General features: G+C 38.0%; 1 protein-coding gene across 2 annotated transcripts in view; it reads left to right on the top strand.

Annotated features, from left to right (window-relative positions):
• The window catches only part of LOC149142210 (uncharacterized), a 402,089-nt gene extending 390,049 nt beyond the window's left edge, over positions 1-12,040 (top strand). The window contains exons 13-14 of one of the 2 annotated variants that reach the window (XM_089452873.1): positions 11,269-11,426; positions 11,608-12,040. In XM_089452873.1, the coding sequence (XP_089308999.1) occupies positions 11,269-11,271 (3 nt within the window). In that variant the 3' untranslated portion in view covers positions 11,272-11,426; positions 11,608-12,040. The remainder of the gene's footprint in view (positions 1-11,268; positions 11,427-11,607) is intronic. The other variant, XM_089452872.1, reaches the window with a different exon arrangement.
• Positions 12,041-15,850: the final 3,810 nt, after the last annotated feature.

Genomic DNA, 15,850 nt, shown 5'->3' with positions numbered 1-15,850 from the left:
GAGAACACATTAATCCTGCTACAGTTGCCATGGAGAACACATTAATCCAGGCCTCACAGGAGAACACATCAATCCTGCTACAATCGCCATGGAGAACACATCAATCCAGGCCTCACAAGAGAACACATCAATCCTGCTACAATCGCCATGGAGAACACATCTATCCAGGCCTCACAGGAGAACACATCAATCCTGCTACAATCACCATGGAGGACACATCAATCCAAGCCTCACAGGAAAACACATCAATCCTGCTACAATCGCCATGGAGAACACATCAATCCAGGCCTCACAGGAGAACACATCAATCTTGCTACAATCGCCATGGAGAACACATCAATCCAAGCCTCACATGAGAACACATCAATCCTGCTACAATCGCCATGGAGAACACATCAATCCAGGCCTCACAGGAGAACTAATCATCCTGCTACACAGGAGAATGAATCATCCTGCTACACAGGAGAGCGAATCATCTTGTTCCACAGGAGAGCGAATCATCTTGTCCCACAAGAGAGGGAGGGTGAGTCACCCTAGTCGTATGTTGATCCAATAAGAATTGCAAGCCCCCAGAGCTCCCAGAGCTCAATGTATGCAACATGTAGGACCCTTGTACAAGGGTCTATTGACGACTCTAATTCGTTCGGGAAAATCACAGATTTGTTCTTTCCCACGGGGCTTTAGCGACCTGTACATCATCTCAGTGCAATGGAGCCTCCTTGCTCATCGACTTTCCATATCCCAGATAAGGTAGTATCTGATGTCTGTCTGCTGGAGCAATTGTCGAATACATGATTCCTCAATAATCGAATCCCACCTTTGGTTGTCACAGAGAAAAAGACAGCTCACTTAAGAGCTTCCGCAACCATGCAGCTTCATACGATATCATACTCGTAGCCATGTATTTGGTCTTGGCGGTGCTTATAGCGACCGACTTCTACTTCCTACATCGAAGCAGAATCCAAAGAGAACCAGCACTGAAAAGTGCTCTAGTGATCCTCCACACTGCCTGCCCATTCAACATTTAAATAATAATGAAATTTCATCTTTCCGGTAGTGTATCTCAATCCATGAGAGATTGTGCCCTGAAGATATCTTAGAAGATTCTTGGCACCAATCCAGTGAGGCTCAACCAAATATGAGCTCACCATGCTAACTGCAAAACATATGTCCGGACAGAGGTTCACCAAGAACATTAATGCGAATGAGTTTATGAAACTCAAAGGCATTCCCAAATCTGGTCCGACATCACTACCATATAACTTACGATCCTCGAGGTAGTCACAGGCTTGCAGTTTATCATTCCACATCCAGAATCCAACTCCCTCTGTCTCCTACAAATGAGAGGGTCTGCACCTGTTAGACATAGGTGCCGGTATGAGAGGTCTATCTTCCACAACCTTCGAGTGCTTTGGTTCGATTTCACTCCTAGTGAATCTCAGCTTCATCAGACAGCTGTTGATCCTCTCATACTATGCCCGGGGTGTCTTGCTTCAAGCCATAGAGGGCTTTCTTCTACCTGTATACATGAGATTCCCGTTCAAGAATCTCAAACTCCACGGGTTGTTTCAAACCTGTGGACCTGCTACATGAGGGGAATGGTCCCCTTGTAAGATTTTCCTTCGATACATCTCAGACATGTACTTTCATGCTCTTTTTGAATTCAGGCTTCCTTGTCACCATCTGACTCATAGACCTTCGGTGCTATGTGTCAATGGACATGGTCCCTAGTGGACTTCCTGTAACTTAATACAACCCTGAACTCAAAAGCATCTTTGAAAATTCTATTTTCAAACACGTACCTTTCCATCGACGAATGCCACCTTAAAAACTTCGACTTCCATTCCTGGGGTTCCTTGCTTCCTTGAAGAGTCGGCCGTGTCCTTGATGAGCTGCATCTCTGCCATTTGGACACTCCTTTGCATAAGGGCCGAACTTATAACCAAGACATCTGCCTTTCCTTCCACCCTTAGATCCGAACTTCCCAATGAAGTGATCTTTAGGTAGGCCAACAGAAGTTCCGCTGCGCCATTCTGATAATATGCTATGCTTCGACTTCACCCTATGTGAATTATGAGGAACCCATTGATCCTTCTGTCTTGTCCCAACTGTCTTTGGTGATTGCTCTTTCACTCTTGCTTGGGCATTGTCTTCACCTCAGCTCTGATACCATGTTAATTTTTGGTATGTTTTATGCTAGAGCAATTTATTTCAAATTCTTTTCCACATTAGCAATCACATCAGCATAAAGTAAATTGCAGATAGAACATTAATATAAATCGCAGAAGAGAAGCCAAGACAAGAGGACACAAGATGTGGCGCAAGCCAAGGACAAACCCCACACAAGATGTGGCGCGAGCCAGGGACAAACCCCACAATGTGTGGGGAAACCCTTGATCAATTCTTCTTTTATGTTCTTCAAAGTTCAGCAGAGGAAAGAGAGAGAGAGAGATAGTACATTTACAACAGAAGTCAACACTTTGACTTGTCTAGATCTAAGCATAGATCATCTCCTATAACGATGAGATCAGTTGAAGACATTCTGCTTCAACTGATACCTATCATCGTGCTGCATCTGGTCCTCTAGTTGCACCACTGCATACTGCACCATGCTGCACTAACCATGATTATCATCATGCTGCCCATGTCCATGATCTTATCCATCATAATGCTGCTCAAACTAATGTGCATCATCATCATGCTACTGCCCCTGCTAATGTATCATTGTACTGCCCATGCACATGATCTCATAGTGCTGCCCACCATGCTGCTGCCCCTGCCTTCTCGTTGCATCATCATGCTGCAACAATTTGCCTCTGCTGATATCAGCCTTAGCTGCTTTCTATGGCTTGCAGCCTAGCAAAGCAGCTAGGCTATAGTTCCACGCAGTCCCATCTTAAACAATCCTTCTATTTTCATGTTGTCCCATACAACAATACTTGAGACATTATCTAGCGTATAGAGGCAGCGTATGTTTTATTTAGGACTGCGTATGAATAGTAGCTCTTAGTACTTTTCATAACAGTGTTACTATGTCATTCTAGACCAGCGTATATGTATGTCTTCATACACAGCGTATAATGACTGAAGCAGATTAGGGCTGCGAGGTAGGGTATGACAGCATATATGCATCCACGTTGTTTTCTTTCCTTTACAGCGGCTGACTCTGCGTGGTATATTATATGACTACGTCCAAGATATATATATTGCATTATGACTGCGTGGCATATTATATGAATGCCCAGCGTATATATTTCCAGTGCCCAGCGTATATATCCAACGTATATACTTCCAACGTATATACATAATGCCCAGCGTATATATTGTCCAGTGTTTACATTACAGCAGCGTATATATTGTCCAACGCTTACATTGTTGTCGTCCCATAATGAATATGACCTAAATATATCTGCGTTCAATATGACTGCGTCCCTGAATATGACTTGTATATATCGGCGTTCAATGTGACTGCGTCCCTGAATATGACTCTCATGCCCAGCGTATATATATTGCCAAGACTGTGTTATTACTGTGTTAGGTTAATGCCAAGACTGCGTTCACCATTGACTGCGTATGAGCCATGAGTCTTCATGTCCGCGTAGAACATTTCTTGTGCGTATTTCCATACCTGACTGCTTTTCCTGTATAGACAGCGGGTTCCATATATGAATGCGGCTCTTCATAACAGCATTGCTTTTGACTGTATAAATGTCACGTATAACCTGCATATGAACGTAACCATGAATAATGCGGCTCTTCATTATCTGCGTGTAAGGATCTCCAGGACTTGTGTATCAATGACCAGCGTATAATGTTCTCTGGTCAGCGTATTGAGTTTCCACTGCGACTACCTGCGGCTATCCTTCATGTAACTGTGGCTACCCTTCACGTTTAGGGCATCATCATGCGTTGGTAGGGCATCATCTTTGGACCAGCGTGTGTTTCTCTTGGTGTCTCACTCCTCCAAAAACCCAAGACGTGGAGAGGAGGAGATCCCTCAAGAATTGTGTGTCTCAAATGACATCAAATCTTCTTCAATTTATACTACAACGTATAGGTTGAATAGACATGACGTTTGGGCTTCTTGAGCCTACCTCAATTGCTGGTCGGCTAGATAATAAATCCATAATCAAAAATAAATTCATATCTCCATAAATACTTATCGGAATCTGATGATCTTTGGATCAATCCTACACTTCTCGACGAGAGGGATCCAATAAAAATATCAGCTGCCATAAATAAGCTGACCCACATGGAGTTTGGCCCTAGTTGTCAATTTAACACTATGATATGACCTCCCTCTCAACTACGGAGATTCCTTTCATTCAAGCTCCCTCTTAACTTTAAGGGAGATTTCTTTCATCCAAGCTTCCTCCTCACTTAGGGAGATTTCTTTCATCCAAGCTCCCTCTTAACTTAGTGATATTTCTTTCTTTTCTAAGACATCAGAGAATCTTTCATGGCTTCCATCCTTATTATCAAAGTTATCATGGTCATCACCATTCATATCATGCTTATCATATCAACTTTACTTTACGAACATATTCACCATGTTGAAGATTATGTACCTACTACCTGCACTACTTAGATAGAAAGTACAACCAAATCTATAGAAGCATGAAGTTAACTATATCAAAATCATAGAAGCATTCAACTTTAGTCATCAAATACTCAAACTTACTTACAAACAAGAGACACATACTCTTCAACTTCTTGCTAGGTTTTTTGTCATAAACCCTAGACTATATCATCAATACTTTAAGCATTTCATAACAACCTTCATTATATCTAGGGTTTCAATCTTTCTTCCAAAGGTATGACATACCCTATTACAACATATTGCAAACCCTAGAAAGAATTTAAAGAAATACAAATCTATAATGTATCTAACAACGTTCAAAATTCATATGTTAGACTTCCTACTAGGATTTCGTGAAAAACCCTAGATTTCATCCATGAGCTCAATCAAACTCAGTCACAACTCAATTCTAAGGTAACAATGTGACTAGCTTCCACTAGGGTTTGTTGTAAACCGTAGATTTTACTAATTCTCAACAACCACAATACAAATACAGATTTTATCAACTTTTCATAAATCCCAGATTATCACGTTGTCATCATATATCAGAGATTTTAACTTCTACTAAGGTTTAGTTACAAAACCCTAGAATTCACAAAATTATCGTCCTAGAGAATCAAACTTCGACGAAGGCTTAGTTCCAAACCTTAGGACCCTTGACCATCAACAATTAGGTCAACTCATACATCTAGGAATCCATCATCATGCACAAGCATATCATAACATGTGTTAGTCAAATCCATTGACACAAACATCAATATATAAAAGTTAGACATATCACAAACTTGATAAGACTAGAGTGTGATCGGACAAACATACACATGCCAAGGATTTCATTTCTAGGACATTACAAGGGTCATGCTTATACACCCTACCAAACCCTGATGATCTAGGGTTCAAAACATAGAAAACCCTAAATTATCAATACTTCAAAGTTTTGGGATTTCAGACATTACCATTCAACCCTAACAAGTTAGAGTTTATGTAACCATACCAAAACCCCAAACATGACATCATCAAAGCATTAGACATTTTCTTTTTACTTCAACAATAACCCTAAGTAGGTTAGGATTTTACACATAATCATCAACATACCCTTAAAGTTAGGGTTTTTCACAAAGAACCTTTCTAGGGTTACACTAGAGTAATCAAAGATATGAGTGGGCTAGATTTATCTAATGATGAATCACCCAATCAAGAATCTTTAAGGTTCAAGAGTGCTAGACACAACAATGTTAGTAATGTAGAATGGATCACCAAAAAGAATGAATATACCTTTATCGTGAAGAGAACAAAGCTTATGGTCTGAGGCATATCTTTATTTCTTAACAAACCTTGTAATCCCAATGCTTTGTCTTGTGAGGCCTTCTTTCATAATCCTTGAGTATTCAGTAAGCCTTTCCTAAACAAGGACAATATGAATAGAAATGTGATTAGTATTTAATATAAACAAACATAGATAAGTAAGGGAAACCAAATATAAAAGATAATACAAGTAAGATACTTATTCTTGGAAGGTGGTGAGAGCTCCCTCTTAATCCAAACTTGAGGGATACGTACGGGATAGAGTCCCTAACAAATAGGTCTTTGACTTCGAATCCTTCCATTTTGTTCTTCTTTGGTGAAAATTCTTCAACAAAGTTTGCTTGATCCCTGTTCCTCCTTTTATTCCTGGGATTCTTAGGACAATTCCTTTTATAGTGACTCATCTTGTGACAACTGTAGCATTGCCCTTTTGGACTTTTTGAAGGCTCCTTTCTTCTTGTGATGAGCGGAACAACAATTCAATATTTTCTCTTCTTCACTCTTCTTGTTGATTACTAAAGATCTTCTAACTTCTTATCTGCATGCATTCCTTTCACTATTAGTCTTATGACCTAAATCTTTGTTTCTCTAAACTTTGTTTTCTTTGCTTCACTTGATTCATCTATAGGCTTCTTTACTTTTGCTTTGATCAAATCCAAGACCTTGTTCTTTTCAAGAATGAGATCAATTGTTTTCTTCCATGCCCTGTAATTTGATGCTCCTTCCAATTTGTTCTCACTCTTTATTGTATTAGACATTGTCCCTGAAGATAGTGAGCTTCTTCCCTTATGAGAGCTCCTTATATGATCCCTTGTTCAATCCTTTAGACTCCTTCCAGTAGATTCTCAAAACTGCATTTTTCCTCCTTAACCTTAGCTCTGATACCATGTTACAATATCAGAAAGGCAGAAATATTTTCTTATATATATAATTACTTGTAATTCTTTTATCTTTATGTTCTTTTATCTTTTAGTTCATCAAGCAATTACCAAAACAATAGCACAAGGACAACAAAGGTAGGCAGACAACCAAGGAAAAAACCCTATCTAGAAGAAAACCTAGTCAACAATTCTGACTTCAATAGTTTATTGAGATAATCCAAGACTCTTGACCAAGACAAAGACTTCCTCCACACCAAGTCAGCCCTCAATCCTTCTTGCAGATGATGACCCTTCAATAGCAACTTCGACCTAGCAGCATCAACTTGCAGTAGCAGTGCCAACCTAATAACTGGCAGCAACAGCTTTGACAATACAAAGAAAAACTTCGATCTCCCTAGATACTCCTCCTAAGTGAGAAATAGATGGCCCAAAATTTCGATCATGATGTCTTCTTTCTTCCCTCCAAACTTCGCACCCTTTTCCAGTCTTCTTCCAACTCTTTTCCAACTTCGCACTTCCCAACTTCCAGCTTCAGGATATCAAACTATGAGAGAGAGTGAATTACTCCAAATGAACTCGAACTGCCTTGTATATATAGCCTTCCAGTGAGATCGAATTACCTTCCTTGAGGCCGACTCGATCTTCTTGATGCCGACTTGGTGTGGAGGTGAAATATTCATTTTTGACTAAAAAATAATTCTTTTTACATGATTCAAAAGCCCAAGACAATTCTCCTTAAATGTACAATGATTCTATTGACTTAGAATAAATCCTAGAAGTCCTCAATGGGGACTTTGACCTAAAACATGATGACCCAAGCATGAAACTCGTGCTTTAATAAGTCATAATAATAATAATAATAATATTTTCTTCATTCTTTTGATAAGTACATTTCATTGTAACTCAAATACATTTATGAAGACCGAAACTAGTTACATATTTCAATAGGGCACCCCATTCAAATCACGCATCTTTCTTTAGGGGAGCATGGATGGGATTTACCATTTTTGCAAAATTAGGAATAAATCCTCTGATAAAGTTAATATTGCCAAGGAAATCTTGGAGAGCCTTTATATTATGAGGGAGACGAATATCTTCTATTCTTTCTGGATCGATCCTCGCCCCATCCTTTGATATTATGTGACCCAACAATTTTTCTTCAATTACTCCAAATATTGATTTTATCGGGTTCAAAGAGAAGCCATATTCATGACATCTATCAAAAATTTGCCTAAGATGATTTATGTGTGTTGACCCATCCTTTGAGAAAACTATCAAATCATCTTGGTAGATTTCAATGATCTTGCCAATCAATCCTTTGAAGGCATAGTCCATAGCCCTTTGAAATGTAGCCCCAACATTTGACAACCCAAAAGGCATCCTCAAATATTCAAAGGTCCCCCATGGTGTGGTGAATGTAGTCTTATGATGATCCTCCTTTTTAACCATGACTTGATTATATCCTGAAAACCCATCTAAAAGTGACATCATCCTAGATCTTGTGACCCTTTGAAGCAAAGTTTCCATATTTGGCAAAGGGTAATTATCTTTTTTACATGCCAAGTTTAAATTCCTGAAATCAACACATAGTTTGATGGATCCATTCTTCTTTCTGACAATCACCAAGTTTGAGCACCATGTAGAGTGTCTAGTTTGGGCTATGATCCATATTGTGAACATCTTCTGGAGCTCCTTTTGCACCAAAAGAGCTAGCTTAGGATTAATTTGTCTTAACTTCTACCTAAATGCTTCGCACATTCATCCTTGAGAGGTATGGTGTGTTGGATCACATCTTCTCTATAAGCCCTAAGCTCATCATAAGTAAAAGCCAACACATCTCTATACTCTTTTAGCAAATTCACCAACTGATTCCTCTCTTCCTCAGTCATTTCTTTTCCAATCTTTACCATTTTCCGATCCTGAATTGTCCTAATATTTACTTCAATGTGAGCACCAAGTTCCATCCTATTTTTTCTCTTCTTTTGACCATCATGCCTATCAAAGAGTTGCTATAGAGCAGTGATTCCTCTAGGGGTGGGGTTTATCCTCTCATTTTCACATTCTACATGCTCACATCCTTCCTCTTTGTAGCTAGCTTGAAAATATGAAAACTCATTCATATTTTTTATAAACCTTATGATTTTCCTTTCATCATTAAAAATCTGCCAATGATCCAGATTATCTGGTACTGATGGTCTAAAATTAATCTCCTCTTTCATTTGGTCTTTAATTAATTCTTCTTGGAGATGAAATCTTGAAGCGGCCACTGCTAAACAATCTGCCTCTTTATTTTCATCTCTAGGAATTGCTATCAAATCCAATGCATCAAAATACTCCGTAGTATCCCATATACCATTCCTATATCTTTTCAACTTTTCACTTTTGTAAGCAAATATGTTCTTAACCTACAGGATAATCAAATTTGAATGTCCCTTAATGTGCAACAATTTAATTCCCATATCTTTTGCCAACTTTAGGCCCAAGAAAAGTACCTCATATTCCTGGTATGTTGTCAGATGCTTCAAACTCAAGCCTATAAGAAAAGTAAGACTTCTCTCTTGAAGGAGAAGTGAAAACCACCCCAACACCTTTACGAAACTTAGAGTAAGCTCCATCGAAATGCTACAACGAGGTCTCAAGGTCAACGAAGTCTAGATAGAGTATTCTCTCTTCTAGCTGTAAGTTGCTACACTTCATCCTACTGCAACTCGGACCTGCAACTTCAACCTCTTCCTACAACCGTAAACCCTAGAATTTCGCACATGTGAGAGAGATAAAGCCCAAAAACAAGATATTTTTGTCCTTTCTTCTCTTAGACCTTCACTCTCCTTCTAGCTTCCCAACTACAAATCAAACTCTTTCTTGATAGATCGAACTTGTGGAGTGAGTGTGATCCAAATGAGGTTGAACTCCTTTATATAGCCTTCTTACGGGGTCGAATTCCCTTTTTTAAGCCGACTTGTACATTTGGAGTTTCCTAGACTTTCTAAACTCAAAATTATTCTTTTTACAATTACATTTTGCCGATAGGGTCTAATAAACATGATGTTGACTCCTTTGACTCATGACAATAAATCCTAAGACCTAACAAACCCTAGAAGCACGAGGAACATGCTTTTACCTAGAAGACCATCAATAATGAGTATGAAACCCATGCTTTAATAATAATAACTTTTTCTTTTCTTCTATTGTTTGTTAGAAAGGATACGTATTGAAATGAGTACAACAATTATGAAGACCGAAACTAGTTACATTTTCAACACAATCAACAAAAACCTTGTTCTGATAGAGTTTCCACAAGTGCGAGTTCAGGATAGACTTCTCCTTTTCTCATGCAAGGCTGAGAGAGATTATTCTTCGGCCTTCTTTTCTTCTAGAAGTCGCCCCCTTTTTTGCTCAAACGTAGAAGATCAGAGGATGTGTGATACCAAAAACTTGTCTCCAAATGAGCTCGATCTGTCCTTTATTTATACTTTTTCGGAGGGGTTGAATAGATGCCTCTTCCTGGGCAGGGCCGACTTAGCTTCTAGAGGTGATTTTGATCCAAATTATATTTTAAAAATACTTTTTTCCTTTTTCTTACAAGGAGTCCAAATAGGACTTTCACTCAATTACAAGACTTTGACTCAACGAATCCTAGAAGCATGAAGAACATGCTTGACTAATGAAAAATAATTATAAATTTTCTTTTTCTTCTTTTTGTTTTTACATAAAATACAAATTGATAGAAGTACAAAGATAATTATGAAGACCGAACCTAGTTATACTTTTCAACAATATATACACTGAAGATGTTACTGAGATGTTTTAGATCCTAGTGTTCTCTTTAGACGTCAAGGCATTTTGGAAGAAATAGTTTTACATCAGTGATTTTCTATTATTATCACAATTGCTCTTTAAATCTTGTTACTTAGTGTTGGGATGTTTTGATGAGCTTGGCTCTTAGCTTATTTCATACAGGGTGATGTTGTCTCATTTGTGTATGTTCAGAGGTCCATTCTGAATGAGAGTATTGTAGATAATAGAGCCAAATGCAAGTAAATTTAGACTTTTGCATTTAGAGTTTGTCTACACGCAATAATGGTTTGATGATAACTGTTTCTTTTATGCATCCCATGAGGTGTAAGTCAGTTGGTTTGTGTGGGGTTTAGTCCCCATGAGGTCACTGGTTCAAATATTGTTGAGAGAGGTTGAGAGTGGGACCTTCTGTGGGGGAAAAAACTGTCCCATGGGGTGTGCATGCTCAACCGAACCTCAAACAATCCTGGTGACAGCATCGCACATGTGAGCAGATCCTTCTTCCATCCAACAATGAGGCTGGCCTCGAACTAGACTCAGCCTAGCTTGAAACAAAAACCTGTTCTTTTATGCTACATTTTATTTATTCTAATGCTTGGATATACCAACTGGATATTAACTGTTTCTTTCATGTTGCATTTATTTTATTCTAATGCTTTGAATATCCTTACTGTGGAGATTTTGTTAAAGTCACATATTTTCCAGTGAACATGAGTGCTTTCCTGACTATGCCAATTGGAATGCCTGCTGCTGTGTTACCAGTTGAGTATTTTGGGAATCAAGTCTTAGCCAGAAGGGTTGATAACAATTTATGCCTTTCCTGATTTCAGAGTTCTAGCTGACTATATAGACCAGATATGCTGGTAAGTGTTTTGCTCCATATGAGAAACTTCTACTGTCCAGCGTCTGAAAGGATATGAACACTTTGTTCTTATTCTGTAGCTCTCAAGCTTATAATCCAGATATAGTTTGACATATATTAACTTGTTCGAAATTGAGCAGCAATTCAAATGATATATAATCAGCATTTTTCTCTTTGTGCAGTCTCTGGAGCAATTACGATATGCACATCTGTGACTGATGTGCTTCTATTACATTAGAATTACAACATTACAATAATCGGATGCAAGATACTAAATGGATACAGTTCGTAATGTAACGGATAGTGGAACAGGAGTAACCCTGTCTTAGCCGTATATTTAATCAAATATTATTGCTCGAGGAGAATCCCTAGGAGGGATTTTGGGTAATATTTTAGTGGTAAACGTCTTAGAGAACCCGTTAGATCAATTCATGTATACAGTAGGTAGGTCAAAGATGGCTCATTTATTTCAGGGCATTATCTTTCTCGGCAGGGTTTTGGCCTCTGGAATAAGTACAGAAACCTGTTGACATTGAAAATGTAAAGTCCCGGGTGGACCATTTATGTATTTGATTAACGCTTTATTTTAATATATATTTCTTGCTTTTCATGAAAGTTCGTTGTACAGTTTGACATGCCACCATTTTCACTCTACGAGGTGGATTTAGGTTTTGATAATTGATCTTATTCCCTTCTGGTCAAAAGTGAAGACACTAAAATTATAATGATATTTGAAATTTTGATATAACTTAAGTTGGAATGATTGAGTGCTGAATTACAAGCAAGAGATCTCCTTGATATTTGCGGGCCTCAATGGATGTCTCTGTTGAGTTAGGTGTTTCAAGTTTACACTGCCTGCTTTAGATTAGGTATCATTCTTTGAGTGAGGACACTCAGATATTTTCCAATGATGTGTTAAAGAAGAAAAAAAACAATCCTCCACATTAATAGTTGTGTACAATTGATGACACCCTTTAATCAGGGAATTACATCAGAGATCCATTTCTAACAAGCTAGTAGTTTTATTATGGATAGTCCTGAAAGTCCTTGTTAAGGAATATTCAATTTGAATGGATGTTTATTTTAGGAAAATGAAAATATTAACCCTAAAATGATTATATACATGAAGCAAAACTAGTTTAATGTAGTTCAGTGTATGCAAAAGAGGAGGAATCATTTTTTTAAATGTTGTTGCCTAAAATGATTATATAGATGAAGAAAAACTAGTTTAATGTAGTTCAAAAGAGGAGGAATCAAGTTTTTAAATGTTGTTGCCTAAACAAATTACTTAAACAGTGCTGTTTTCAAAAGTTACATTGACAGAAATTAATATATCTTTAAAAAATTAATTTACAAAAAATAAATCTCTAATCTACCAATAGTCCTCTTTAATATAATATGCTAGTGAAATAAATCCCTTCAATGTACGTTATAAATTACTCTTTTGCTCTAACAAAAAGAATTTCATTAGTTATTCTATCAGAACTAGGGGAGTGGTTATTCTTTAATTGTCTATAATTTATAATCACATTTGGCTAATATAAAACCGCAGGGGATAGCTCAGTTGGTTCCACCCTTTATGCTAAGTTGTAATCTCTTACAAGTTCCCTTCTCATTGAGTCTTATGGGGCTAAAAGTAGTTATCATAGTGGATACTGAAATGGATTGAGTCCTCTTAGGTGAGGTACAGTAGTCTACATCAGTGATTTTACTAGGAGTGTCATCCATGAATATGGGGAAACATTTTTTTGGATTTCCCCCATATATATATATATATATATATATATGGGTTAGCTCAACCAAGTGTCATGAATGTTGTTGGGCAGCAAGTTTTTGGTTGTTGTGCATTGTGTGAAGCACACTAGTTTGTGTTGATGAGTTTAATGCAGATGTTATTCTTGAAGATAACATAAGCTCACAAGCTTTTATCAAGGATAAGGAGAATTTGTTTTAATAGCTGCCCTACTAATTCTCCACATTGGTATGAGAGCTAAGGTGAACAAAGAGAAGGCAGCTGGAAGATCATCCTGTTGACATAAGAAGGGATTGCTTGTTAAGGGGAATCATTTGCAAAAGGACACAAGGAAAGAAGAAGAGGACTTATTGACCTAAAAGGAAGGTTGCTACATGAAACTTTCATTGAAGACATCATCTTAAGAAGAGCCAAGCTCTCATTAAGGAAGGAAGGCTACCACATCAAGCTCCTGTTGAAGGCTCTCTAGTGCATCATCTTGTAGAAAAAGAAGCATCAAAGAATCTTGGGATCATTGTCCTCTCATTGAAGCTATTTGAAGACATTATTGTTGAAGGGATCCTAGAAGTCATCATTTTGGGGCATCGTTGAAGTTTCTTTGAAGGTCTTGCAAGCATCAAGATAGTTAGAGACATCATCAAAAGGGAGAACTCTTGGTTGAAAAGTATCATATTGTCTTCTATGTCTCAATCTACAAATCATATGGCTACATTTTGCAAGGAAAGCAACAAGCTTGTTGGGTCAGCAAACTTTCTAGCATAGAAGAAGTGGATTGACTTGGCACTCATAGAAAATGAAGTCATGGAATATGTTCTAGGCGAAATTGTTGAACCAAACAAAGAAAAGACTCAAGAATTAGCAAAATACAGGAAGGAAGTTGTGATAAAATGGGCCTATGATAAAAATGACTTAGGGATAAAAGAGCCTTGAAGGATGTTGAGCTCTAGTTGGAGGAACTATATTTTCAAGATATGGTTGGGTTTATGAATCAAGATCATAAGAGTGGGATCATTGAACTAGAGAAGAAGAGATCTACATTGGATGAAAAAGAGGTTGCTTGGAAGCTCAAAAGTAGAGCTTTGTGGTTGGAAAATTGGGATGATTAGGAGTTTTCCAATGGTTAAAAAATAAAAATCAAGGTCATGATCGCTCTATTGAAGTTATGACTTTGATGATTTAGCTAAACATGTGGTGGTTCATTTCCAAAATTTGTTCAAGAAAGCAAAACTAGCTACTATAGTTAAAGTGGTTCTAATGGAAACATTATTTCCTATGTTTGTTGTAGTTGAAGATAATGACAGTTTGATGGAAGAGGTGTCAAAAGAAGAGATTTAGGTGGCTCTACATTATTTTAAGAAGTGTAAGAGTCCTAGGCCAAATGACTAGACAATTAAGTTATGTTTAGGTTTCTTGAGTTATTTGATGAAGATTTTTTGAGGGTTATTCAAGAATCAAGGGTTTCTTGTAGAGTGCTCATAGCTTTCAATATACTTTCATAGCCCTCATCCATAAAAGAAATAATCCTACTTATTTCAAGGAGTGCAGACCTATTTCATTATGTAATTGCATTTACAAAATATTTTAAAAAGTCTTGTTGAGAGAGTCAAGAATTTACTCTCCAATATCCATATCTCCATAGCACTTTGTTTTTCTATCTAAAAGACAAGTTCATGAAGTGGTGGATGTGCCTTGTAATTTTTTAGTTGATAGCTATGGTGACCAAGATTGATTTAAGCCATATGATAGGGCCAGTTGATCCAGGTGGATGTTGGTGGCAACCCACCTATCCCACTTGGACCCCCACAACTGTCTCTTTCAGTTTTTCAGTTTCCTTAATTGTAACACAATTTACTATTTTTAGCATTTTTTCGGGCCCTGAACTTCTAGAGTCGTTTTGAGGCCTTAAACGGCGTTTTTTGGGAAAATTGAGAGCAACATCACATCATAAACTGATGTTGCTCTTCCCAAAGTTGTAGTCTTTGGATAGATCTTTCTAACGAGGTATTGTGTGCGTCAAATGGAGATCGTATGCCAAAGTTACGACCCTGGGAAGTTGATGTACCAATTTACCCAAAACGAGGCCCATAGTTTGGCGTTTCATCTCCTAGGGTTATTTTTTTGGGTGTTTAGGGTTTGCCATTGTTTCTCAACAATAAATAGGCCTTCGAGCTTTATTGTAACACAGTTCAGAGGCATGTAACCGTCACATCTCTTCTTAGAGATAAGCTACCATCGCCCTAGCTGGTTTATTTCCATTTCTGTTTGTAATCATATTTCAGTATTTTACATTAATGAAATGAAGTATTATTTCTGTTGCATCTCTGTATTTATGGCTATGTCTGTAATTTGTTGCGTTCCTGTTTAAATCCGGATCAATGATATCAAAGCGGTTTGTTTTTTCTCTGTTTTTTCTTTGCATGTCCCCAACGAGGTTGGGATATAAGGGGTTAGGGCTTGAATTGGTCGAACCCTTGTAAGACCAGCGTCGCAAATCCCGACGGCCTCCCATGGCGGAAGACAAGAAAGACGAGGGGGCAAGAGATCCTATCAAAATCTTGCTCGAAGAAGCCCTCGAGTGACAAAAGAACGCGCTGATGGACAACTTTGCCAGATCCTTCAACGGCTACCCAAGGGTGATGCAACTACTTCCAGAAGCTACTTTGGAAATGCCA

This window comes from Pinus tabuliformis, chromosome X (genome assembly GCF_031772625.1).
Source record: "Pinus tabuliformis cultivar Carrire ecotype Pingquan chromosome X, CPIR1, whole genome shotgun sequence".
NCBI classification, from domain to species: Eukaryota; Viridiplantae; Streptophyta; class Pinopsida; order Pinales; family Pinaceae; genus Pinus; species Pinus tabuliformis.
This window is presented reverse-complemented; position numbering and strand designations above follow the sequence as displayed.